At 44.3% G+C, this 27147-nt stretch overlaps 1 protein-coding gene across 7 annotated transcripts in view; it reads right to left on the reverse strand.

Moving 5' to 3' along the window:
- Positions 1-27147, reverse strand: part of MEGF11 (multiple EGF like domains 11) — a 361126-nt gene that overhangs the window by 230402 nt on the left and 103577 nt on the right. For all 7 annotated transcript variants that reach the window (XM_082198340.1, XM_082198338.1, XM_082198337.1 and 4 more), the window contains exon 6: positions 10392-10484. In XM_082198340.1, coding sequence (XP_082054466.1) covers positions 10392-10484 — 93 coding nt within the window. The remainder of the gene's footprint in view (positions 1-10391; positions 10485-27147) is intronic.

Consider the following 27147-nt stretch of genomic DNA (forward strand, 5'->3'; position numbering starts at 1 on the left):
GGACCAGGTGAGGAGCAGATTTCTCTGCTGGAAAACAAGACATCACAATCAAACCAGTAAAACCTGGCAGTTTTCTGACAGATTGCTTTTAATGCAGGAGGCTGTTTGCATGCAAGTCTCGCCCACTCCACGCTTTACACACATATTCATATCTTAAAACCACTTGCAGCTTAAAAAAAAAAATATGATGGTGCATTTGACAACAACAAAGATGTAACCAATCTTCCACTGCAAAAATACTGCCATAGTAAACTAAAGGTAAAGGCTTGCTGTAGGTGTAGGGAACCTCTGAGCCTCCAGATGTTGCTGAACTGCAACTCCCAACAGTCCCAGCAAGCATGGCCAATGGCTGGGAGGGATGGAAAATGACGTGCATCAACAACCAGAGAGCTAAAGTTTCCCCATACTTTGTTCACCATCAACATGCTCATCTGGGCTGCTTTGCTCCTCCGTGCCAATGCGTGGGAGAAACAAACCACAATCCCTGGTTTGGCATTGTGCCCAAACCTGATAGCCAAGATTTGTTCTTGGCTTACTGACCATGGTTTGAGTGAAACAAACCACGGCCCCAGGTTCAGACATAGGATTGGCATATTGATGGTTTTAAGGTAGTAGTAGTAGTAGTAGTAGTAGTAGTAGTAGTAGTAAAGAGGAGCATCTTCAGCACATGGTAAAAGGTAAAGGGACCCCTGATCATTAGGTCCACTCGTGACCGACTCTGAGATTACGGTGCTCATCTTGCTTTATTGGCCGAGGGAGCTGGCATACAGCTTCCAGGTCATGTGGCCAGCATGACTAAGCCGCTTCTGGCGAACCAGAGCAGTACCTATTTATCTACTTGCACTTTGATGTGCTTTCGAACTGCTAGGTTGGCAGGAGCTGGGACCGAGCAACAGACGCTCACCCCGTCGCAGGCATTCAAACCGCCGACGACCTGATTGACAAGCCCTAGGTGCTGTGGTTTAACCCACAGCGCCACCCACGTCCCATTATTGATGGTTTTACTTTGTTTTAAATTGCAACTGCTTGTGGGTTTGTTTCGGAGGGTTGGGGGTTTTTTTGTTCTCTTTTTCACTATCTTGGCAGTGGAGAGATCACTGCAGTGTGGCAGAGGAGATAAGAACACAAGACAAGCTTGCTGGATCAAGCCAATGGCCCATCTAGTCTAGCATCCTGTTCTCACAGTCACCAAACAGGTGAGGAAACCTGCAAGCAGGACCTGGCCGCTTCCCACCATTTCCAGAAACTGATATTCGGAATTGTTACCTCTTTCTCGCCATTTTTCTACACTAAAAAGTTCATTGAGAGCTGCAGTTCTAAAGATCTGGAGGTATCCAGGTTGGGGAAGACTGTTTTTCAAGCATACAAGATCAATCCCTGACACCTCCAAATAGGACTCTTGTTAGAAACCCTGGAAAGTTGCTACCAGTCAGTGCAGAGAATACAGAACTTGATGGACCAGAACTTGATGGATCTGACTTGCTGTGTTCCTCAAACCCATTCCAAAGGCCTCTGTTACCTGTCAAGAGTTTGATGGGCCAAATCATCTTTGACTCAAATCATAGCTTCTGGGGGAGTAAACAGCACAACCTCAAGCAAATGCTTCTAATCAATGAAGATAAAACTTTATTCAAGGAGGAGTCAGAATAGCTGCACATGACTCCACCTTATGCCCCCACCCTCTAAAATATACTGAGCCCTCAATCAGAGGTGTATGAAAACCTCCCATTCAAATGTTCTATTAGCCTATCATTTCCAGACTGGATAAGGCAGGCATAGGCAAACTCGGCCCTCCAGATGTTTTGGGACTACAACTCCCATCATCCTTGACCACTGGTCCTGTTAGCTAGGGATGATGGGAGTTGTAGTCCCAAAAACATCTAGAGGGCTGAGTTTGCCTATGCCTGGGATAAGGATAGAGAGTTATCGATCGAGCAAATGTTTCTAAGTGACCAAGATCTGTGCCATATGTTAACTCCCCCCCCCCACGCATGGAAAATACATGTGTGTAGGAACAAGTCACATGCGGCCTTCTGTAAAACCATCTTCCAGCTGTGCTTCTCATTCATGAAAATCTCCAAGTGTTCAAGCACCCAGCTGCTCAAGGAATATACCTTCAAAGGAATCTTGCTGAGACATTACACTTGCCTGTTATGACCTTGGCTATTTTCTTTCTTGACAGAGATAAAGATGAAATAGGTTCCTCTTCTAATGACAGTTTGTCCTGAGAAGTGTGATGAAAACTACACTATCTGTGCAGATTACTGACCAACCTGTCACCGTGGCTGGTACTATAATTCTTTGTACACACTCTCTAGCTTCCCCCTCTCTCAGATGAAAAATTCTCGTGGGTGCTTTCCTCCTCCTCTTCCTCCCACAGCAACAACAAGCAAAGAATCGCTAAATTAAAGATCTTGGTACGAAAACTAGGTTTGCAGCCCAAGGGGGATAAGAACATAATAACATAAAAAGACCTTGCTGGACCAGGTCAATGGCCCATCTAGTCCAGCATCCTGTTCTCACAGTGGCTGAACAGTTGCCTCTGGGAAACCAGCAAGCAGGATTCGAGCACAAGAGCACTTGCCCCTCCTGTGGTTTCCTGTGGATACAGGTCAACCAGCTGGAAAATCTACTTTGCTTTTCATGTATCGCCTTCAGAGTTTAGATTTTTTTTTTTAATCACCCTTTCCCTTTTTGCAAAAGGCTGCAGATATCAGGACTATGTCTTACTGTGAAGTGCCCCCAATGTCAAGAGTTGCCAGCAACCTCAAAATTAGGTCTAGGTAATTACAGTGCTTTGACAATGGACTGTTTCTTCAAAAATTCAATGAAAAAGTTACATATGAAAAAGGAAATTAGGTCTAGGTCAGAGTTGTGGTCCGTAAGCACTACCAATGGCTTTTTGGAAATGTTCCTTTAAGGTGCGGAATCTGATCTGGAATATAGCTCAGAGCCACACAAACACTCTGAAGAGACCAAGTTTGAAACAACAAACAAACAAACAAACAAACAAACAAACAACAGCCTTTTATGCAGGTTTTCAGGGTAGCTTAAATAATGTAATTTCCCCTTGTGTTTATTTTTGTTATTTAGTTGGTTTATGACCCACCCTTCACTAGAAGGCCCCAGGGCATGTGACAGCAATTTCAAAATACAGAATTAAATGCAGTTCAAAAGAAGTAACAGTCACAATAATAGGGTGAGCTCTAAAAGTATATAGCTCAAGGGACCTGAATGAGTGTCTCCACCCCCATCGTTCAGCCTGGACACTGAGGTCCACCTCTAAGGGACTATTCCCTCACTGCAAGAAATGAAGTTATGGGGAACCAGGCAGAAGGCCTTTTCGGTAGCAAAGCCCACCCTGTGGAACGCCCTCCCATCAGATGTCAAGAAGATAAATAACTACACAACTTTTAGAAGACATCTGAAGGTGGCCCTGTATCAGGAAGTTTTTAATGTTTCGTGTTTTATTATGTTTTTATATGTGCTGTAAGCCGCCCAGAGTGGCTGGGGGAACCCAGCCATATGCGTGGGGTATAAATAATAAAATGTTGTTGTTGTTGTTGTTGTAGTAGTAAAGAGGAGCATCTTCAGCACATGGTAAAAGGTAAAGGGACCCCTGACCATTAGGTCCAGTCGTGGCCGACTCTGGGGTTGCGGCGCTCATCTCGCTTTATTGGCCGAGGGAGCCAGCGTACAGCTTCCGGGTCATGTGGCCAGCATGACTAAGCCCCTTCTGGCAAACCAGAGCAGTGCACGGAAACGCCGTTTACCTTCCCGCCGGAGTGGTACCTATTTATCTACTTGCACTTTGACGTGCTTTTGAACTGCTAGGTTGGCAGGAGCAAGGATCAAGCAACGGGAGCTCACCCCGGTGCAGGGATTCGAACTGCCGACCTTCTGATCGGCAAGTCCTAGGTTCTGTGGTTTAACCCACAGCACCACCCACGTCCCTCCTTCAGCACATGACAGAACTATATAATGAAGGTGGCAGATGGATGTCTGTGGGGAGGGAATTTCACATTGTTGGGGCTGCCACAGTGAATACCCTTTCCAGGGCCATCACCACACCCAAACTTCCGAGGGGGGGGGGTGAAACTGTCAAAAAGGCCCCCTCAACTGATCTTAACACTTGGAAGGATCTGTAGGGAAGGAAGTGCTCTCTCAGATATTTGGGGTCTAAATCATTTTAGGGCTTTAAGCACTAAGGTGAAGCAGAGCCGGTGTGGGTTGTAGGCTAGCTAGGGAAAGTCTCAGAGGGCTGTATTTGGTGCCCAGGTCTGATGTCCCTCCCTCTGCTACAACATGTGGTTCATTTCAAATGTGACAGCACAGCTTTCCACATACCAAAGGCTACTCTTGTGTATGAAGGACATTTGCTGAAGAGTACTCTAATGCCATGCTTATGTACTTGTCGTACTGAACACTGATCAATCTGGATGTCCGCCACTCATAACCACGAGAGCCTCTGCTTAAAGCCAGGTATATCCCCAACGGCTTTGCGCTGCTCCACAGGAAGCCCCAAACCAGCCTGCTGCTGCTGTTTGAAGTTAATTGCTTTGAAATCATCGAGCAGGTGAGCAGGAAAGGTTTGCACTGAGCATTTGCCACTTTTCTTCTGCATCTGAACAACCAAAGCTCAGGTTGAATGAATTAAAATGTCACCAGGGTGGAGGGGGTGAGACTTAAAAGCCATTTAAAAAAAAAGAGAGAGGGAGGGAGGGCTGGAAACTTCTTACTGGCTAGATATGATTCCCCTTTAACATTATTAAGACCTTGGAAACAATTCATTTCAACAGTTGTCTTTGTTATATATAAAACAGATGAACCTCGCCACTTCTGTTTTTCATTGGTATGGTAATCAAGCCTCTATATATTACTGATTTCTGATATGAAATCAAAGCAAGGCCTGGAGGCACAGGCAGCTGCCTGCCAGCCAGCATACAGTGTAGGCAAGACGCCATGCCGAGTCAAATATGGCACAGACTCCCTTTCCCTATTGATAAACTGTCTCTAAAAGTCACTTCAACCTTGACAAGCACCAAACTCTTTAATGAGATTTATGGTCCATCATAAGGGCTACAAGAGACCAGCAGTTTGGAGGATGGGATTGCGGATCGTTCGTCTTCAACAAGTGGGCCATGCCCCAAACATTGATGGTATGAGGGCACCACCACCAGTTTAGGAGGGATGGGCAATGTCCCAGTGGCTTGCATGCAGAAGTTGCCAGGTGCACTCCCCAATGGCATCTCCAGGTGGGGCTGGGAGATACCCCTGCCTGAAACCCTGGAGAGCTGCTGCCAGTCAGGGTAGACAATGCTAAGCTCAATAGGCCAATGGTCTGGTTCAGAACAAGGCAGCTTTCTATGCTGCCATGTTTAGAGTTTAGTGGAGAAAGTCAGAAAGGAAAGGGGGGGGGCAGATAGAAACTGTGATGCAGATGGGGAAAGAGCTCAGAAGAGTGGCATAGAAACATAGGAAGCTGCCAGGAAGTATCAAAGCAGAACAGGCTACAGCTCTGACAGGCAGCAGCTCTTCAGGGTTTCAGGCAGCAGGCATTCCCAGCCCTATCTGGAGATGCCAGGAATTGAACCCAAAACCTTCTGGATGCAAAGCAGATGCTCTACCACTGAGCTAACCCCATTCCTAGATTGTGGAAGCCAGAATCTGCGGTAGGCAGATGGTGCTGCAGGGGTGGGGGTGGGGGAATGCCTGCTATCATCCAAAACATCTGGTACCAGATTGGGGAGGAGGAAACTGTTCTAAGGCTCACAACCCAAGTTCTCCAGAATTCACCAGTGGGATATGAAGACATCCAAATCTCCAAGACTAACAAATGCAGTAATTATATTTAATGAAAAGAGTACACTGAGATATCAAGGCTAATCCCAGGGTAACGTTTGCAAAGGCTACCAGAGAATAGTTAATTTAGGAGTTGGCTAACATCCCTCTCCCTACAGCCTCCAAAAAAACCCTCTCGCAAATGAAATATGCTGGATCTTTGCCCAGTGAGCGGAAATAAAAGTTATGAATAATGCTTCCTTCTCCATCATTGTCAGTGCTTTAATATTCCTAATTATTTTTAAAAGCTGGAATATTTAATGTAAAGAGGGTTCCAATTTAAAGAGAGAAATCCCCTTCCCAAATTAGTGGCCTTTTGTGATTCACATAATGGTATTTGTCCAAAGCCCTGTACGGATATTCAGTGTGGACTGCATTTTTCTGTATGCAGATTATGCAAATGTGGACATACATCTTCGTGGGTTCATGGAGGGAACAGGGACTGCTGCCACCATCACAATTCATCACCACCACCCTGAGCTCCTTCAAGGGGAAGGAGGGGTGGGATAGAGATTCAAGAAATGATAAAATAATAAACAACAAGCGTAAAGAGGAACAATGCAGAATGTCTGCACAAGGGTGCAAATACCTATATAGAGGCTGGAACCTTATCCATGCCTTGTCTTTGTTACACCAACTGGAGTTTTTACGGCTGTGCCATTGCCCCACCCTGCCATTTGCCCCCAAACCATACGTATTACAGAAGTATGCATTGTGTCTGTGGGCAAAAAGAAAAAGAGGAAAAGAAAAGAAGATGATAAAAAGACTAATCCAGAATAATATGACTTCTGGGCAATATTTCACTATCATTTTTACCAAGGGCTTTTAAAAAGCTTTTCTATTAATAGCCACTCAGTATTTCATCCAGACTTGCTAGCTCTTATCAGCCTGCCTTCTGAGGAAAAGATTCCCCCGTCTTTAAGACAAGGGAATTTAACATCCTTAAGTGGAACCGTACACCACTTATTGGCAGCTGTGAGTGCCCATGCCTAGAGCGGGTGTGGCTCAGGGGTAAAGCACCTGCTTTGCACACAGGAGGTCCCAGGTTCAATCCCTGGCACTTCCAGTTCAACTAGTTTTCATCCACTTCGGAGCAGCCTCTATTGGGTGTGATCCACACTCAGTTCTGGCCACTCACTGGGAGCCTGTGCTAGGAAATCCCTTGCCTGGGCAATTAGGCAACCCATTCCTCATGCACACCCTTTTTTGCTTCCTGTTCAAACAAGGTTTCCCACCTACTCTCTGAGTTCCCCCAGACACATCCCTTTCTTTCCTCAGGATCAGTGTAACCCTTTAGGAATTCCCTGGATACAGCCATAAACTACATCCTCACTCTTCAACTACTGTAATCCCAGCCTCCATAACCAAAACTTTCAGCTACCTGCATAGCCATATGGACTTGGGAGGTGTTATGTACTGAGTTGAATAGAATCCAAAATGCAGCAGTCTGATTGATCCGCAGGAGCCACCCAATCCAGCTCCAGGTGGAAGTGAATCCACAAGCTGATTGGCCTACAGGAGAATCCTGGAATTAGCCAATCACGTGCAGCCCATTGTGTAAATAATGTATATAAAGCAGATATTTTGGGGGAACATTCATTCCTCCTCACCACTATGAGCTGAATAAAGAGCATGAAATCCACTCTCAACTCCGAGTATATTTCAGGAAGGGAGAGAAAATGCTTCTTGTTAGTCAATGTGCTTCCATAACCTCCATAACCAAAACTTTCAGCTACCTGCATAGCCATATGGACTTGGGAGGTGTTATGTACTGAGTTGAATAGAATCCAAAATGCAGCAGTCTGATTGATCCGCAGGAGCCACCCAATCCAGCTCCAGGTGGAAGTGAATCCACAAGCTGATTGGCCTACAGGAGAATCCTGGAATTAGCCAATCACGTGCAGCCCATTGTGTAAATAATGTATATAAAGCAGATATTTTGGGGGAACATTCATTCCTCCTCACCACTATGAGCTGAATAAAGAGCATGAAATCCACTCTCAACTCCGAGTATATTTCAGGAAGGGAGAGAAAATGCTTCTTGTTAGTCAATGTGCTTCCATAATCCTTCAAACCCAAATCTGTGATGCACAAGAGGGAGTGTTCCAGCCTTCCAACAGAAAGAACCAAAATACCATTCCATCATCATCTTCATCTCCACAGATGTTTGTTGAAATTTCTAATCGATCCCCAGAATAGAAGGGAGGCCGCCCACTCAGTTAACTACAATATGTTTATTGGACAGAGCTGTATTATTTACCCATCTGTTCCAGCAGAGTTAACAAGATTATTACCATTATTTGGAGAAATAGATGTGTCAGCTTATATTGCGTAACTCTGATGTTTACTTTCAAGTACACGTTCTAGAATGAGTCTGCCAAGCCAGCAAATGGGGTGATTTGCCAAATTAGCAGAAGATCAGACAAATTTGGCCTTCCTTTGTCAGTTGGGATGCAGGTGCACAGAAGTTATCCTTCCGAGAGGATAAAGCCATAACGAGTTTTGCTGATATTAACTGCCCCAGTTCCCCTGAGCAAAACAGATAAGCGTCCAAAGCTATAGCACCAAAAATGTATTTGAAAAACCATAACTATATGCCCCATTTGACTGTTCCTTTAAAGAGAAAAGAGAAGTGTTCAAAAGCATATTTTACTCTTGTTTCATAAACAAGCTTCCTGAGAACAATGTTGTGGTTGTTGTGGTTTTTTTTAAGAAAGTGGGCTCCTAAAGTGGTAGAGCAGAACAAGGAGAGAGTGTAACCTTGCTGTGACTTGAGTTTCTTATGTAAAACACAATAACCAGTACGTGAGCTGCATGATGATGGAGATCAGCAGTGACTCCGCACTTGTTTCATATGCAGGAAGTCCCAAGTTCAGTCCCTGGGGTCACCACTTAAAGAGACTTCAAACTGTAGAGACAGAATGAGACCTTGGGGAGCCACTGCCATTCTAGAAATGGAGAGGAAGATGGACTGTGGTCCATCCATAGGATAGGACCTATTCTCAACACTACCGGTTATTAGAATTCTGGTAGAGATATCTATCTATCTATCTATCTATCTATCTATCTATCTATCTATCATCACCCTCTATCTATCCATGTTGTGCTAGGTGGCTCTTCATCTGACCCAGCAAGAAATTCCTTAGCTTATTATGTTATCCAGAGCATACCCTCTTTAAAGAAATTAATGCCTTAAGACATTAGTTACGCCTCAATGTTAATCATCCTCATTATAAGGGCATCTTATTAGTAATCAAAGAATTAAATACCATGTTCTTCATGAACAAAATGATGCCCTAACTAAAAAATAAAAATTTAAACGCACAAATCATAAAACAAGTATACTCAGCTGTTTCATAAAACTTAATGTACACCAGGGGACCACAGAAGTTCAGATATGCTGGGATTTAAAAAATGTTAGGCTGTGCAATGTTGAAGTCCCTGGCAGTAAATGACAATGGACTAGGCCAACCTTCCCACAAAGGCCATAATGGCTGGAGCTGATGGAGCACTGTGGCCCCAAATATCCAAAGAGCACCAGGCAGGTCAAAGGCTGCACTGGGGGGGGGGGCAAGAGTCTGCCTGTATATTCAGGAGGCCCAGCACAAAAACGAGGCAAATTCAAATAGGTACTGGGGCACAAGTACCCTGAGAGATCCCACTACTAACTCCTGCTAACATTACTAAATAATAATAATATTTATTTCTTTTTTTAAAAAATGAACTTTGGGCTTGCCTCTAAGGTCCTAGAAATTGTCCTTGAGGATGAAAGCATCAGTGGCATCCATAGTCCTACATACACATACCGCTCTGGAATGACTCAACTTTCAAGGCTTTTGGGGTGTGGGGCAAATACAATATGATATCCAGAAGCCATTAGATGCTCTAGTGCTAAGGGACAGGGTGGGGAAGATAATGCTAATTAAAAACTCAGAGTAGGCATCCCATAGGACAGCTGTTTGGCATGGGCCACCTGAGCCCTGGAACCAGCCCCAGTGCAAGGCATGGCTTTGTTTGCAACGGTTAAAAAGAAGAAGGAAAGAGCAAGATAGCATGAAGCCAGAAGGAGAGGGAAGCTCTGCAAAGCTTACCAGTAACGATGACATAGACGTCAAACCATAAAGGGTCTGCAGCACTTGAACAACCACGTTCCGTTCAGCAACCACTACAGCTTTTATATCTGGGTGCCAAGGCGGGTGGGTGGAGAGAAGAATCACACACACACCCCATATAGCAGAAAGAACCCAGTAATGGGGAAATGGAATAACCTCCCTACTACAAAAGCTCAACCTCAACAGAAGATGCTTATATGCTTGGACAGTGAGCAACAAATGAGTCATGGTGCATTCATGACACTATCAAAACCAACTGACCAAAATAAATAAATAAATAACAGGATAAAAACAGTAACAGATTTGCTGCTTCGTTTGCATTGTTGTTCTCATCTCAGGATAGACAAATGAAACCAAAAGATTTACCATAAGGCACTGTCCTCTTGGGACGTCTATGTAGGAAGGCTATGGAGAATCAATGCTGTTTTTTCTACTCACCGCTGGAACAATCTGGGCCCCCCCAGCCAGGTTCACAGTGACACGTGTCGGGAGAAACACACCTTCCGTGGACACATTCTTCTGTGCAGAGAGCTGGAAACAGAGAAGAAGATCATATATTTGTTATGTTGCAATGCAAGGGGAGCAGGGGTATGATTTGTGTAGATTATCAGCAGATATTTTTGTACTTGCCTGCATCCTTAAGGGTTTTATAACGTATAGCAATATATTTTTCACACACACACACACACACACACACACACACACACACACACACTGAACCCAAACCTTCTGGGCTGAGCCTCCACAGTGCACTGAACATGCCGTAGATGAGGACTTCACCATCTCGCCTGCTCTGCTCAACAGCTATTAAGGCATAATGGTTTGTTTGGATGTAATGCTAAACCATGGTTTAGTGTTACCAGAATGAGCCTTAGCCCCTCCTTACAGCTGCACTGAAAGAGAGGCGGGGAGCGTAAGTCTGAAGCTCCCTGCACCTTGTTCCAGCAAAAAACAACAACAATGGTTTAGTGTTATGACCGAACTAAACTATTCACAAGATTCAGATACAGCAGGGAGAGGTCAAACCCTGCAGGATCTGGAAGACAGATGTTGCTTTGATCAAGATCTAAGCTCAGGGTTAACCAGACGATGTTGCATTCACACAATCAGAAGACCTGATCTCTGTGAGGATCCTGATGCAGATTTAGAGGGCATTAACCCTCCCCCCCCCCGCCGCCGTACCAATCCAGGCTGGAAGTTCCAACCTACTATTTACATTGGAGGGGTATCTTTGTGCCACTGGAAGCTTTCCCCTCCTAGTGCAATTGTGGGTGCAAGGAGACTGGGAAGAATCAGAATTACAGTCTGGGTGAGAATTAAAGGGTTAAAGCCACAAACACCCCCAAGATCACTACCGGGTTCCCAGTCTGAATCTGGGGGCCCACATCTGCCATTTGAAAAAGAAAATAATTCACAAAATTGCTAAATGTGTGAACAATATTTTGTTACTTTGGTGCAACAAAAACAGCAAATCAGTATTGTATTGTGTCGTGTCGTGTCGTGTCGTATCGTATCGAACCAAATTATCAGAAAATAAGACATTTGTTACAGTGTCATTCCCACCTCCTCCTGATTGGAGAGCTATACAGATTCATGCAAAAAAAGAGTACACGTACACACACACACACACACACACACACACACACACACACACACACAATGTTATCCAATAGTCAGTTTTAATGGCTGGATTTTGCAGTGCAGCATCAGACTGTAATTAGCAGCCAGTCACCCTGTTGCCACAACTCTACTGAGCACTTAAAAATCTAAGTCTTAACACTGTGCTTTTCCTTAGCATTTAAAGAGCTTTGCAGACTTTATCTCAATAATCCTTAAAATATCTCTTGCACGGAAACCTGGGCATTAAAAAAGAAACCTAAGAATATGGGAAGCTGCCTTATACAGACTCAGGCCATTGGTCCATGTAGCTCAGTATTGTCTGCACTGACTGGCAGCAGCTCTATAACCAGTCTATCAGTCCAATCCAGACATTCTGCATGCAGAGTAGATGTTCTACCATTGAGTCCCATCCCTTCCTATAGCACAAGCCAGTGGTAGACAAGAATTAGACCCAAGCAATTATGAAGAGGAATCTGAATTCTGAAAAGTCCTGACTTTACCCGATAATCTTGAGCGGCCTCAATTATTCTCGCTGCAAAATGGAAATAGAAAGACTTACTAGGCATAGTTCAGAAGACAAATGAGCTAGAGGGTTTGAAAGATGCTTTGCACCTCTGAAGAGAAGAAGTTTTGATTAACTGCCTACACTGAAAATGGCAGCTTTGGGTTCAATACATCAAATCTACCCTCCCACTTGAAAATTGAGTTGCAGTTAGTGCAAGTTTCTATATCTGTCCCATGAATTAGTATTTTTTGGTGGGGTGGGAGAGAGAGAAAAAGAGAGAAAAGAATGTGTCCTGCTGTAATCTTTAGCATTTAATTAATTTTTCATTCTATTAACATTCTACATAATAGGATAGTGGTCCCCACGGCACTCTTCCTAATGTACTTTTGCAAACGATCTCGCCATTTAATGGAACTATAAAAATTACTTGTACCAAAAGGTCAAGCTAAAATAAAGATGAGCCTGCGCTCTTAGGCACTGCCCTATTCTGCATACTGCCAAAGACCCCAGGGGTAAAGAAAACTCTCTCTTGCAAGCAAGCAAGCAAAGGTAACATCATTTCCACCACCCAGGGCAACAGCCAGTCCTTCCTGTGAGCAAACTGTTCCACCACTTTTGCATCTCTCCCCCACCCTGCCCCATCATGACAGACCATTTCACAAGAACAATCCAGCACCTCATTGATTAGTTTATTATTAGCATTCTTGGCATGAGTAGAAGATCAGTATGGAGTTGGATTCAGCCTGGTAATAAAACGACCTACATCAAAGCCCTGCCAAAACAGAACCAACTTGGTTGCAAATGCGTTTAGCATGAGATATTGGGCCGCGTTCAAGGTCATGCGGCAATCATTCCTCAGCATGGAATTTAAAAAGAAACGAGGGGGGGGGAGGAAGCCTACAGATGGGAGCTGGGAAAACAGATCCACTCGATGTTTATCGCTTCTTGGCTTTTTTTAATTGCAGTCGCCAGTTTGGCTCCAGCTCAAGCCACAGTGAAACATGCCGACGGACTAAATCCAACTCTTAACACATCTTAATCTCCAACCCTCCAAACCCTGGTGCCAATTTTCAAATCCAAAGATTGCTAAAGCAACTGCTCAGGAACAGGGTTTTCTGCAGGCCTGTGTGAGTAGCTCAACGCTTCGCATAAAGAAGGTCACAGGTCCGATCCCCAGCAACTTGAGGTAGGCGTGTCTGGAATTCTGGGGAGCCACTGCTAGACAATGCTGGGTGCTTGATATGATTTGGTGGAAAGCAGCTTCCAGTGTTCATGAGAAACATCCATAGCTAAGAGAACCTGATTTGTATGCAGAAGGGGGGGCAGCCACAGTGGTGGCATCATTATTAAGCATTTATATAGAGCTTTAAAGTGCTTCAAATATGACTATTATTTATCTATTACACAACCATTCACCCAAAGGTCCCAGGATGGGTTACAGCAGGCATTGCCAAACTTAGCCCTCCAGCTGTTTTGGGACTACAGTTCCCACCATCCCTGACCACTAGTCCTGTTAGCTAGGGATGATGGGATTTGTAGTCCCAAAACAGCTGGAGGGCCAAGTTTGGGGATGCCTGGGTTACAGCATTAAGGCACAATATTAAAAGCAATTTAAAACAACTCTTATGTACATACACATACAGCTGCGTAATATAATCATAGTAATAAGACTTAGCACGGGTGCAGAACTTTTAAATGTGAAAGTACACGTTGGGGAAAAGACTCCTGCATTGCAGGGGGTTCAGCTACATGACCCTTGTGGTCTCTGCCAAAGGTACAATTCTATGCGTCTATGACTGGGCTGTCAAAAAGACACACAGTTCCAAATTATAAAAGGACAGAGTGGGGAATCGAATACAGACACAAAGAGTAAAGGAGCCACACATGCCAACTCCCTCATGTGCAGAGCTACAACGCCTTGCTAATGACACAGTAAATGAGATATGCAAATAGCGCAACTTTTGGATGTGAGCACTGACTTAAAGAAGCAAAGAAAGGGGAAAAATGATGCCATTCCAGCAAAAAAGCAAATCCCCTACCTCTTCCGCAGGGAGACAGGCTCAATCAATCCTGCTAAATCAATAAAGTTAATACAATAACATTCCCCTTTATTATTCCCAGCGTTTAATATCCGCCAAGAGATGGCCAACTTACTGGCCACACGGCCCGAAACTGCCATTAGTACACTTAGCGATGAATTACGAACGTCTTCAATGGGATAATGTAGTTAACATGCCTGCTGAATCAGCACAGCACGTGACTCAAGAATCCATGTGCTTAAACTTTTTCCTCTGTTCTATTCTTCCACTGCAGTTCACCAATATTATCATTTATAAAGTTTTTCAGTCATTTCGTTTCCTTTTGGAAGCAAGGCCTCATTCCATATCCTATGTGTGTATGCATGTGTCAAGAGGCCATAAACTCCAAATTTTGGCAGACTCCTTTGCAACAACTCACCTAACTTTACTCTCCTCCTTCCAAGCCATGAGAACAGAACAGAAAATTATTGTTTTTAAAAGGATTAATCCACATATGAAGCTGGTGCTGGTGTAGGAAGTGGTGGGTAAGGCATTTGGCCCAAGTTTGCATTTTGATACCAAAATTGTACTTCCTGAACCAAAACACAAAATTTCTGTGAAATTTACATTTCTCCAACCAATGAATGTGCACCTTGTTGAAAAGTGCACCAAAAAAGAAGTGTATATTAGCATGCAAAAATGAATTCTGTCAGTGGAAACAGCTTGCAAAAGTGCATATACAGTGGTACCTCGCAAGACGAATGCCTCGCAAGACGGAAAACTCGCAAAACGAAAGGTTTTTTGGTTTTTTGAGTTGCTTCGCAAGACGATTTTCCCTATGGGCTTGCTTCGCAATACAGAAACGTCTTGCAAGTTTGTTTCCTTTTTCTTTAAACCGTTAATACAGTTGCGACTTGACTTCGAGGAGCAACTCATAGTAGCGGTGTGGTAGCCTTTTTTGAGGTTTTTGAAGACTTTGGTGATTTTTGAAGCTTTTCCAAAACTTTTCCAAAACCGTGCTTCGCAAGACGAAAAAAACCGCAAGACGAAAAAACTCGCGGAATGAATTAATTTCGTCTTGCGAGGCACCACTGTAGTAGACAAAGTTGTGTATATATTGCAAAAAATATGCACACAAATTATTAAGCATGAAATGTGGCTGAAAATGAGTGCAAGTTTAACTGCAGACTTCAAAAAGAATTGCAAGTATTTGCAGAGACGGCGCAAACTGAACTTAAAATTCAAAAAGATGAAACTGAGAGAAAGCAATATTGACATACTCTTCCCTCTCCCTACCCCATCCTGGTGTCCTCTATATGCTTTAGACTACAGCTAGTAGCGTAGTGGAAAATTCAGAACTATACTCACAGCCATGGCCCCTTCTAAGATTACACAATCATGCTATTATTAAACAATGAGAACAATTAGGGATATATTGCAATGGTCAATGCAGATCTCCATGTGCCCTTTCAGCTAGAAGTACTCTTATTTGGGCACATATATAGGCAAATGATTTGGGGTGTTCCAGTACCTTCCCTTTGAAGTGACCTAATTTGCCTTTTGCTTGAAGTTCCATTGGATGTAACAAAACTTGCATACCATTCTCTTGAAACAGAAGCACCTTGCGTTTTCATTATTCCAAAATGCTTAGCTTTGGGGCATACAGAACAATTCATCTTTAATGTTCTTCCTATGTGCCTTCTCCAGATTGACCCTAAGAGCTAACCCTTAATGACTGACTCACCTCCTGTCAGGAGTGTGTGCCGGAGCCAGGCCCTGTGACCGGTAGGGCTTCGCAGGACTGGGGCTTTCCTAAGTTTGTTCTGAAGAGGCAAGGCATGGCCACACAGGTGAGGCCAATTGGTAACTCACAGCACCTGGTGGCAAGAGCTGGGAAGGGATACAAGGTCAGCATTCCCCTTTGGTTGACAAGCTTCCTGCCTTTGGCTTCTTGACTCCTGGCTCTCTGACCTTCGGATCCTTGGCTTCCAGACTCCGTTCCTGCTCCCACCCCATCATCTTGCCCCCGGTCCCGATGTCCTCAGCCGTGACTTCGACCACCCATAAACTGGACCGTCACATCTCCTTTCACTGGGACTGGTTCTACTCAGAACAAAGGGTGAGAAGACTACTTCTCGGTGGCTAAAAAGCTCCTCTTTCATGCTGATTGGGAGGCAATAGGGATGCTAGGGAAAGTGACTCTGTTGAGGCCCTGCTGTAAAATTAGTAACCGGTCTTTGTCCGCCACCTAAAGCCTCAGAACCCTGAACCACTATAACTCTGACTGCAATTCTAATCAGCCCCAGCCAGCACAGCTGCCCTACACATAGCCACATCAAGTAGACTATTGGAGGACCTCAAGGGTGGTCAGCTACTACTGAGCTCTGGTGCTTCCCCACTGTCTATCCACAATGAAATATAAGCACTCTGGACATGGCCTGTATCACTCCTCTGGCTGAGCAGAGCACAGATCAGCATGCTGTTGGGTTTCTGTAAATGATAAAGGAGTCTCTCATCTCATGCAACATGTTGGTGCCCACCATTCTGCACCTCCCTCCTGAACAGAAGAGCCGTAGCTCAGGGGCAGAGCACCTATTTGGCATGCAGAAGGGTCAACCCTGAGAATCTCCAGGTAGGGCTGGGAAAAGACTCCTGTTGGAAAACCTGGAGAGCTGATGCCAGTCAATATTGAGCTAGATGGACCAATGTTCTGACTCAGTTCAAGCAGCCTCCTGTGTTCCTAGTACTTAGGATAAGATCACAGGAAGAGACTGTCCAGCCCTGAGATTCTCAGCTTCCTTGCATCCTTCTTTCTCATAGGCATCATAGATTCAAAATATGGAAGACATCCAAAAGAAATCAGGCATATTTAACACATAGCAACGCTCTCAGAACACACAGAGTTATGTTCCAGATGGGAGACGAAAGAGGCATTGCTCTTATCAAGTACAGAGAGGGCCATACGGAACCCTTCACCTGGTGTGGGCAGCTGTTGCTAGCAAATTTTAACAGGAGCTATTTTTAAATGCACATCCTTAGTTTTGGCTCCCAAGAAGGTGCCAATGTGTTTTCTCTTGGCCATAATGCATCACTGGGACAACACAGAGACTGTTTAGCAGCCCAGAGCTGGCTTGATTTAAAAAGGCGATAAGTGGAATGAAGTGGGGCCTTGCCAAAATAAAGTAGGCTATTAACCAAATGAGAGATCATAACACAGACCACTTAAGAGTCTTCTCTTTCAGTCCTAGGAAGACATGTGGTCCTGAGACCTTTGCACCAGCCAGTGAGATGTTTTGTAGGATAAAGAAAAAGACCACTTGCAAAAAGGCCACACCTCAAAAGTAAAGCAAGTGCCACAAAACCCTGCACCATACATGGGATGCATGGGAGTCTTACCAAAAAATCCTCTCCCCTTTGATCAATAAATGGCTGGAAAAAATACAGACAAATTTGTTGACATAGCCCTAGATACCCAAACATCTGGAGGGCCCCAGCTTTGGAAAGCCTGCAACATGCATGCCTTGTGACCAGAGCTCGTTCCACAACAGATTATTTAGCTGGGAAATGGCCCCATTTACTCTCCGGAAGTTTAAATCGCAAGAACAATCCTCCACTCAGTTCTCTGCAACTGCTGAAGCTCCAGACAAGCTCCAAAAGACTCAATTAACATCTGGGAGTTTAATTAGGTTGTGACCAATGAGCCAGCTTTGCCGTCGTAGGCTTTTATTTATCGGGATTCTTCAAAGGCACTTCCAGCCCTCTTGTTGCGATATTGATTCATTTTCATTTCTGTTAAAAACTGGATGGTGGGGAGGGGAGGGGAACAGCTTTGAGAGCTGCCCCTCTGGAATCAATGAGGGAATGTTTGGGGAAGATTTGTTCTTTTTTAGCCTCCCTGAAGTTCAGGGCTATTGTATGGCTGGTGAAAGCGGGTGGAGAACAAGGGGGCAGGTTTAAAGAGGGGCACAGCTGGTCGGGAATACAAAAGGACAAAGTGGGAAAGATGGTATCTCAAAATTTGACCGTGCACATCGAGCCTTTTTTTTAAAGGTCATCTTGATTTAGGCAGCTCCTGTGTTTTCTTTTTCTTTTTGTTAAGAGAGGATGACAAAGAAGTTTTCCGGAACAAAAAAAGCAGAAATAAATCTATTGCGGTTGAGAGAGATGGACAGAGGGAAAGGGGTGCTGGGCGGGGGAAAGAACCCCACCTTTAATTGTAAGCGTGTGTTTTATTTCTCACAGTGTCATTTCTGCTTCATGTGACCTTATTGATCTCCGCGATGTCAACATGGTTGCCCACACCCGTGCAGACTAGCAATGAAGCCTGCAGGATCTTTTGGGGAAACAAGGGGGGCGGAAACGGACCCTGAGCACACAGAATGGAAGAAAGCAGAACCTATACAGAGCAGAGACACAGAGCCTTTTTCTCCACCTTTAGCGCCAAACTGCAGCATCAGGAGCATCCTTAAAGTTACAGGAGCTTGACTGATGTAACAGGGATGGGGAACCTGAGACCCCCCCCTTCCAGTGCCAGATTTACATATAAGCTAAACAAGCTATAGCTTAGGGACCCACTCTCTGGTGGGCCCCCAAAAATTTTAAAGGGAAAAAAAATGGATATACATTTCCAAAATATAACATAAATCAAAATAAAAATAAGACCTACATACAGCAACAGTGTTTTGCATTGTGTAGGATCCTATGATGTAAGTAATGGGCCCTGCCTGCTAGCCTGCTCCCTAAAATGTCACTGGTTTGCTCATTTCTATATATAGGGTCTCCTGCCAACCTAGCTGTTCGAAAGCACATCAAAGTGCAAGTAGATAAATAGGTACTGCCCTGGCGGGAAGGTAAACAGCGTTTCTGTGCGCTGCTCTGGTTCGCCAGAAGTGGCTTAGTCATGCTGGCCACATGACCTGGAAGCTGTATGCCAGCTCCCTCGGCCAATAAAGCAAGATGAGCACCGCAACCTCAGAGTCGGTCACGAGTGGACCTAATGGTCAGGGGTCCCTTTACCTTTACCTTAAAACCATCAATATGCCAATCCTATGTCTGAACCTGGGGGTGTGGTTTGTTTCACTCAAACCATGGTCGGTAAGCCAAGAACAAATCTTGGCTATCAGGTTTGGGCACAATGCCAAACCAGGGATTGTGGTTTGTTTCTCCCACGCATTGGCACGGAGGAGCAAAGCAGCCCAGATGAGCATGTTGATGGTGAACAAAGTATGGGGAAACTTTAGCTGGCCACATGACCCAGAAGCTGTCTGCGGACAAATGCCGGCTCCCTCGGCCTATAGAGCGAGATGAGAGCACAACCCCAGAGTCAGTCACGACTGGACTTAATGGTCAGGGGTCCCTTTACCTTTACCTTTTATATATAGGGTACCTACATTCTGCATGGACTGGTTGCATGGCAACATGTGCAAATGGCTTTAGATACCTATTAGGTCCATAGATTACCATATAGCATACTCTATATCCAACACAAAAACAGCGCCAATTTGTTGTTGACAAAGGACAGCTGGACATATAAAGGGCCCCATTACCTTCTGCAGCTTAGGGCCTCATCAAACCTAAATGCAGCAGCCCTGCTGCCCCCCGCCCTCCCCCCCCCCCGGTTCAGCTGGACTCCAACTCAAATCAGGCCAACCTAGAGTGGCGACAGCTGTAGTCTAGCAACATTTGGAAGGACAGATTCCCTGCCTTTAGGGTTTTAAAAATGCAGACACCAGCATGTCAACACTCCCTCTCCCAAAAGGCTCCCAGAGCACTTTACAATGACAGCTCCTGCCCTTAGGATTACAATTTGAAAGACACAATACAAAAGCAAAAGGGATTGGGAAGAAAGGGGGAGGGGAGAGCAAACCCCAGCTATCTGTTCTCAGTTACAAAGAGTTCTTTCTAGGAAGGAGGGTCCAGGATATCTTAAGAACTGCTTGATCCCTCATAAAGGTAAAGGGACCCCTGACCATTAGTCGTGGCCGATTCTGGGGTTGCGGCGCTCATCTCGCTTTATTGGCCGAGGGAGCCAGCGTACAGCTTCCGGGTCATGTGGCCAGCATGACAAAGCCGCTTCTGGCGAACCAGAGCAGCGCACAGAAACGCCGTTTACCTTCCCACCAGAGCAGCACCTATTTATCTACTTGCACTTTGACGTGCTTTCGAACTGCTAGGTTGGCAGGAGCAGGGACCGAGCAACGAGAGCTCACCCCATCACAGGATTATACATGCCCAATTAAAGGGAGTCTCTGTTGGCAGTCCCTCATGGCTCAGATGCACTGCTCCTAACTACCAGAAGCCATGCATTCAGTGCAGTGGTCCTGAGCCTGTGAATTGAGACTAGACAGGCACACTCTTTCCTGAACTTCAGGTACATGGCTCGGGTTTTCTTGTTCCAGCAAGCATTTTAAGGTAGTGTTTGGTTTAATTGTATTTTTTTTTATTGTCCCATTTTCTGTGGACCACTTTTATGTACATCATTTAGAATTGCAAACAATTAACCAATAAAGAATTGTTTTAAACAGTATGGCTGTACTGGAGTAGACAGTTCCATTCAACTGACTAAGCCTGATGGGAATTGTAGTTCAAAACACCCAAAGGACACCCAAGTTGAATAAAGCAAGCACACACAATACTGACCAATTTCAGATTTGGTGTGCGGCAGTCTCCCACATCCCCATGTTCTTAGATCTGTGAGTCTTCAGTCTGCTTTAGCCTTGAAATCGTTTTGTGCATCTGCCTAAGCAGTCCAGGAATTTTTATTTTTATTTTATTTTGCATGTGAGGAATGCTTCCAAATAATGAAATGTCTTGTTTCTGTTAATTTAAATAGCAGCGCTGGTAAGACACGAGTGCTGATTGACACACCCAGATGCGTTCTGCACAAAGGCAACTGATGCAAACTTTTAATGGGCACTTCTCCAGGAGGTTTAAAAAAAGACATTACACAGTGAAACGTGTTTAAATTGCTAAAATGCTGGAAGTTTTTAACGTTCTCCTTACGATCAAAGATGTGTGGTGGTTGTTTTTTTGCCCCTTTCCCAAATGTTTTCTAACAGGATTGTGAGGTGGAAATAAGATACAGAGAATTCAAAAAACGCTGAGCTGGCATTTCTCGCATCCAGGCAGGGTGGTTGCGAGACGGGAAGGCTCAGCCTTATTTCACTTTCCAAATCAGAAGATCGCTTGACTGTCCTGTTGCTGTATTATACCAGCCTATTCCCCAAACAGAAAGAAAATTAAATTTGTGCAGATGGTGGGAGGCTTGTGGAATGGTTATTTCGACAGTCCAGCTGTTTAACAATTAGGCCATATGGCTTCATTGAGAGAGCCTCCCGGTGGGATTTTTTAAAACCCAAATAATGCATTACTTACGCCACCTTGTCTACTTCAGGTAGCGAAGAGTGAGGTGTAAATGCACTACAGCAATGCTGACTTCAATGCAGAGGACCATGGAAGGTATTTGACAGGGTCCCAGACCAGAAACACATGGGGAGGAGCATAGCTGTCAACTTTTCCCTTTTCCTGCGAGGAATCCTATTCAGAATAAGGGAATTTCCCTTTTAAAAAAGGGAAATGTTGACAGCTGGGGGGGGGCGGTGCTTAGGAAATTCAACAACAGAAGCAGGATCTGCAAACCATTGCAATGTAAAATACTCCTCTCTGTTCAGGGTTCCAGACAGTCACCTGTGCCATATTCCAAGCACCACCTTGGTTTTCTACATTTTAAATTTATTACTTAGAATAACAGAATCATAGAATTGTAGAGCTGGAAGGGACCACAGGGGTCATCTAGTCCAACCCCTTGCAATGCAGGAATCTTGTTGCCCAAATGTGGGGCTTGAACCCACGACCCTAAGATTACGAGTCCTATGCTCTGCTGACTAACCTATCCCTACCAACATCTATTATTATTATTATTATTATTATTATTATTATTATTATTATTATTATTACACTTCATTACCATCCCCTCATCCTAAGGTCCCAGGGTGGGTTACAACAATTAAAACACAATATTATGCATTATTAAAAACAGTTTAAAACAATTTAAAACTACAAAAATAAAATGGAGCCTAAAAATATATATCTCAAGTGTCAAAAGTCAGTGGGAACAGGTGTGTCTTCAGTATTTGCCAAAAACAGAATAATGAAGGTGTCTCCCCACCCACCCCGCTTCTCTCTTTGTGTGTGCTTTTTAATGAATTCTATGTGCTTTTGTGTGAATGTGTTCACACAAAAGTGCATTTTTACTTACTTATGCTAATGTTTTAAAATATGTCATGTGTCGTTTGGAGAGCTTTGTCTAACACATGACTAATAAGTCATATATATATATATATATATATATATATATATATATATATATATATATAATTATTAGTCCACTACTTCCTTTAATTTCGCAGAAGTGTTTCCTAACAAGCCATCCCCTCCTCCTTTGGTGCCTAGATCATTGCCACTCCTGTTGTCCAACACAAACTCAGCTACCAGTTCTCTGCAGATGCTTTATATAAACCTGATAGGGTGCAAAGATTGAAAAGGACAGGATTAACAAAGGCTTGGTCCTCAGAAGAAAAAGAGATCCATTTAGTAAATTGGAGGCTCTTTCCTCCCTTTTTCTTTCTTCTTTACAAAAAAAGAAGGAGGAGATCTTCAATTAGTGTCTCTGCTCAGAGGGCAACACAGGACAAAAGAGCTCCAGGATGTGGGGGTTTTTTAAGCATCAAGGAAGAAATCAAAAAGCTACCCTGAGCTCTAATCTAGTCTAAATAATTTTAAAAGCCTTTAAAAAGAGGACAATTGTTGTGTATTGGAGGCGGGGAATGGGTGGGGGGAGATTTTTCTGCAATTTATGCATTTGCTTTGCCAAAAGGCTTACCTTTGCAAACTGAATACACTAAATCATGTTTGTGTGCAAATTAATGGCCTGTGGTGTGTGGTTTGTTTTCAAATACAACTCTGGATAACTTCACAGGGAAGGACTGCTGCTTAGTGGCACAGCATCTAATCTGCTTGTAGGAAGTTCAATCCCTGACATCTCCACATAGGGCTGGTAAAGACCCCAGTCTGAAGCTCTGGAGAGCAGCTGCCAGTCAGTGTGTGGACAGTGATGAGATAGATAGACCAGTATAAGGCAGTTTGCTGTGTTACTAGAGAAAGCATAATCACGGGGAGCTGGAGAACAGGAGGAGAGACATAGCTCATTCTTTCCAGAAAACAGGGTCTTTCCTGAGCAGCCAGCAGTGTTCAGAGGGATGTACGGTATATGGTTACATGAGCAAAGCAGCCTCGGCCCAGTATACCTGAAGGAGCATCTCCACACTGAGGTCCAGCTCAAAGGGCCTTCTGGTGGTTCCCTCACTCCGAGAAGTGAAGTTGCAGGGAACCAGGCAGAGGGCCTTCTCGGTAGTGGCACCTGCCATGTGGAACGCCCTCCCATCAGATGTCCAGAAGATAAAGAGCTACACAGCTTTTAGAAGACATCTGAAGGTAACCCTGTATCGAAGATTCTAATGTTTGACATTTTATTATGTTTTTATATGTGCCAGAAGCTGCCCACGGAGGCTGGGGAAACCCAGCCAGAAGGGCAGGGTATAATTAATAAAATTATCATAATCAGCAAGGGTTCCATTGTTCTGCATTTGAAGAACTAAGTGACATCTAGGGTTACCACCCATGGTGGCATCAGGATGTGGAAAAACTAACCTACTCTAGACTCTGCCAGCCTCACCTGCACAGGCTCTGCCACCTGTCATAGGCTGATGGTAGATCAGGCTCTACAAGTATGATCTCTGGATGATTTGCAAGAGATCAGTGAGGAATCCTGACACCTAATTCTTTTACACCAGCAACAAAGTCCATCCACACCAGACATTTAAAGCTCAAGAAGAGCCTGCAGGATCAGTCTAGTGGCCCATCTACTCCATCATCCTGTTCTCACAGCGGTCAATGAGATGCCCCAACGGGAAACCTGTGAGCAGGATCTGAGCCGAAGAGCACTGTGTCCTCCTGTGGTTTCCAGCAACTGGTATTCAGAAGCATTGCTGCCACCAGCTGTGGAGACAGAGTACAGTATAGCCATTATGGCTCATAGCCTTTAAAACACCATGATACCACCTTAACAGTCATGAGTTCCTCCAAAGAATTCTGGGGACTGTAGTTTGTTATGGGTGCTGGAAGATGTTAGGAGACCTCCTATAGGAGTTTGTGTGAAAAGAGAAGTTATGAAATGAGACCATTTTGATGTTGTATGGTCTCTCTATATTTTTATTATATATTTATTTATATCCTGCCTTTTACCCTCAAGGGACTCAAGGCAGCTTGCATATAAAACAGGAAGCGCTAAAAACATGATGAAGATGAAGATGAAGATGAAGATGAAGATGAAGAAGAAGAAGAAGAAGAAGAAGAAGAAGAAGAAAGTAATATTAAGAAAAATAATTAAACAATTGAAGATCCCTCTCAGATCTTTTAAAACATACAAATAATTACAACAAATACAGCACAGTACCAGCCCTCTCAATAAAAGCAGTCAGGTCTCAAAAGCCTCTAGAATAAGCTTTATAAATAAAAATACTGCACTGCATAGTCTCCCCAAAGACACATGCCTCTATGCAGCGAGGCAGCATTATCGATATGTAACTCTTACTTCCAAAATGTCCCTTCACGGAAACTATTTTATTATGCTGTCTGCAAAACTGTACTGAGCCTGCTGTTTATTTTATTCTAACTGCCATAATGCGCTCCACACAGTTGTGGCGGTTTTGTTTCTTTAGTCTTTGTATGCTGTTTCTGAAAACTCACTACACACATCATTATTATTTTTAAGCTGTTGCTTTGTTAATCATTTCCCCAATCAAAATTCCACTGCCCATCTCTGAATTGCTATTAATGTGGAGGAGGGGCACAGAGAGGCAGGTGCAGCGTGGTTGCCTGCCTCCCCAGCACCACCAACAGTAGTTTCAAAAGGCCATTAAAATCATATCACCATGGAATTGTAAAGTCGGAAGGAACCCCAAAGATCCTCTAGCCCAGACATCCCCAACCTTTGGCCCTCCAGATGTTTTGGACTAAAATTCCCATCATCCCTGACCACTGGTCCTGTTAGCTAGGGCTCATGGGAGTTGTAGGCCAAAACATCTGGAGAGCTGCAGGTTGGGGGTGCCTGCTCTAGCCCTACTTCCTGCACTGTCCCCCATCCCATTTGACACCATACTGGACCCTGCTTAGTTTGCAAATGTGCCGGCAGCTTTATTGCTGCACCACTCACATGGGGTGGAAGCAATGCGGAAAGCTTAAGTCTCCATCCCATTTACCCACTACAGCCTAATTCAACTTCTGCCATGACAGATTTTGGTCTTTCAAATTTCAATGGCGCCTTGTGCAAGCCCAAAATTTGACACACTCACACACACATGCCTCTGGCCTTCTGTTCTGCTCAATTCACTAGGTCATAGTTGAGATGCCCTGCACCCCTTAGGTTCAGCGCCCAGTACGGTGGAACCGGTTGTGCTGCCCTAAATTCACCTCTGCCCATACTCAGCCCCAATAGCTACTGCTAAGCCAAGAAAGGTGTTAGCAGAGCCTACCATGCAGCCCACTATGTCACATTTAATTGGTTATTACAGACATCCATAAGCAGAGATGAATCCATGACCCTTTTATCTTACTGTATCCAAGAAGCACAATAATCAATACTTTCTAGAGGGATAATCAATAAGCATCTCTCACAGAACTATGGTCCCTAAGGTCCCCTGGAGGGAGAGGTTGTCTAATACCCACCTCTGTTGCATACCCAACTCAGAGGCTCAATGGCCAGCAAGCAATATTCCCCTGCAGCCCTTGTCTTCCCAGTAAAATCATAAGGACTAGCTGCTCACCAAATTAGTCAGTGCCTTCCTCCAAAGGATAGATTGTCCTGCCAAACAGCATCAGTCTTCACAGACATCCAAATACCTAGGTGACCAATTATCAAATGCATGGCAGCAAAGATCAACTCAAGCATTCGCCCAAAACATGAATCCTTAATTCCGGATATTCTCTGACATGCAAACTGGAATTGTTAAAGAGCGAAAAGTCAGCCAAAATAATTCATCCCCACCCCCCAACCCGCTTCGACTATTTGGTCGATAGTGTGAGTGACAAAGCTGTGATTTCATGCTTGGTGATTACTTGAGATCTCCCATTCAAGAGACAAAAGGGGGGATATCAAACTTCTTTAGTTCCCAGTTTCACATCTCTTGTGTCCAAGCTACCAAAGCACTTTCATTCACTGAACTCCTTTCACCTCAAGCCACCAACTTCCATCCATCATGTCGTAGTAAAATGAGATTGATGGTCTCCCTGTAATGGGGAGGGGGGGGAAGCACTCATCCATAATGGAAGAGCCCTGTCCCAGGAAGTGAACCTCCAGCACGGCCACAGACACGGCTGAAATATAGCCAAGCCCAACAGGAGCAAAGGAATGTAGGGTGGTTGCAAAGAGGTTGTAGCATTCGGCTATGATCTCAAAAGCGTTGCTTTTAAATCTTTCAGGACTTCACACCAGGCAGCATGTCCTCCAGCCCAGTCAGGTAAGAAGGTGTGTGTGTGTGTGTGTGTGTGTGTGTGTGTGTGTGTGTGTCTATGTCTGCCAATGGGGATGGAACCTAATCGACAAGAACGAAAAGCTCAAAAGCAATACAGGAAAAAATACACGCAGTAGCCAAGAGCAACCAGACACAGAATGTGCTTAAAGTGAAATAAAAACTTAGACCTTCCCACCATCCCAGCACCATGTTGTGAAGGAAGATAGAATTTAAAACATGTGAGCAATGCCTGGCAAAATTCTAAAAGCCAGAGGGTTATCCAAGAATTTCCAGAAGTCTGAATACAGTAGGGCTTCAATCACTTGCAAAACACTCACCCCACCCACTCAGTTACTTCCAAAATCTAGAATTAACTGTATTTTAAAGAAATATTATGTAGGTTTGCAGACAGAGAGACAAGGTTCCACTCTCTATCTCTCAGAAAGAACACCAGGGCAAGCAGGGAAGGCAACAACCTGGCC

The sequence above is a fragment of the Podarcis vaucheri genome (genome assembly GCF_965113315.1).
Source record: "Podarcis vaucheri genome assembly, chromosome: 14".
NCBI lineage: Eukaryota > Metazoa > Chordata > Lepidosauria > Squamata > Lacertidae > Podarcis > Podarcis vaucheri.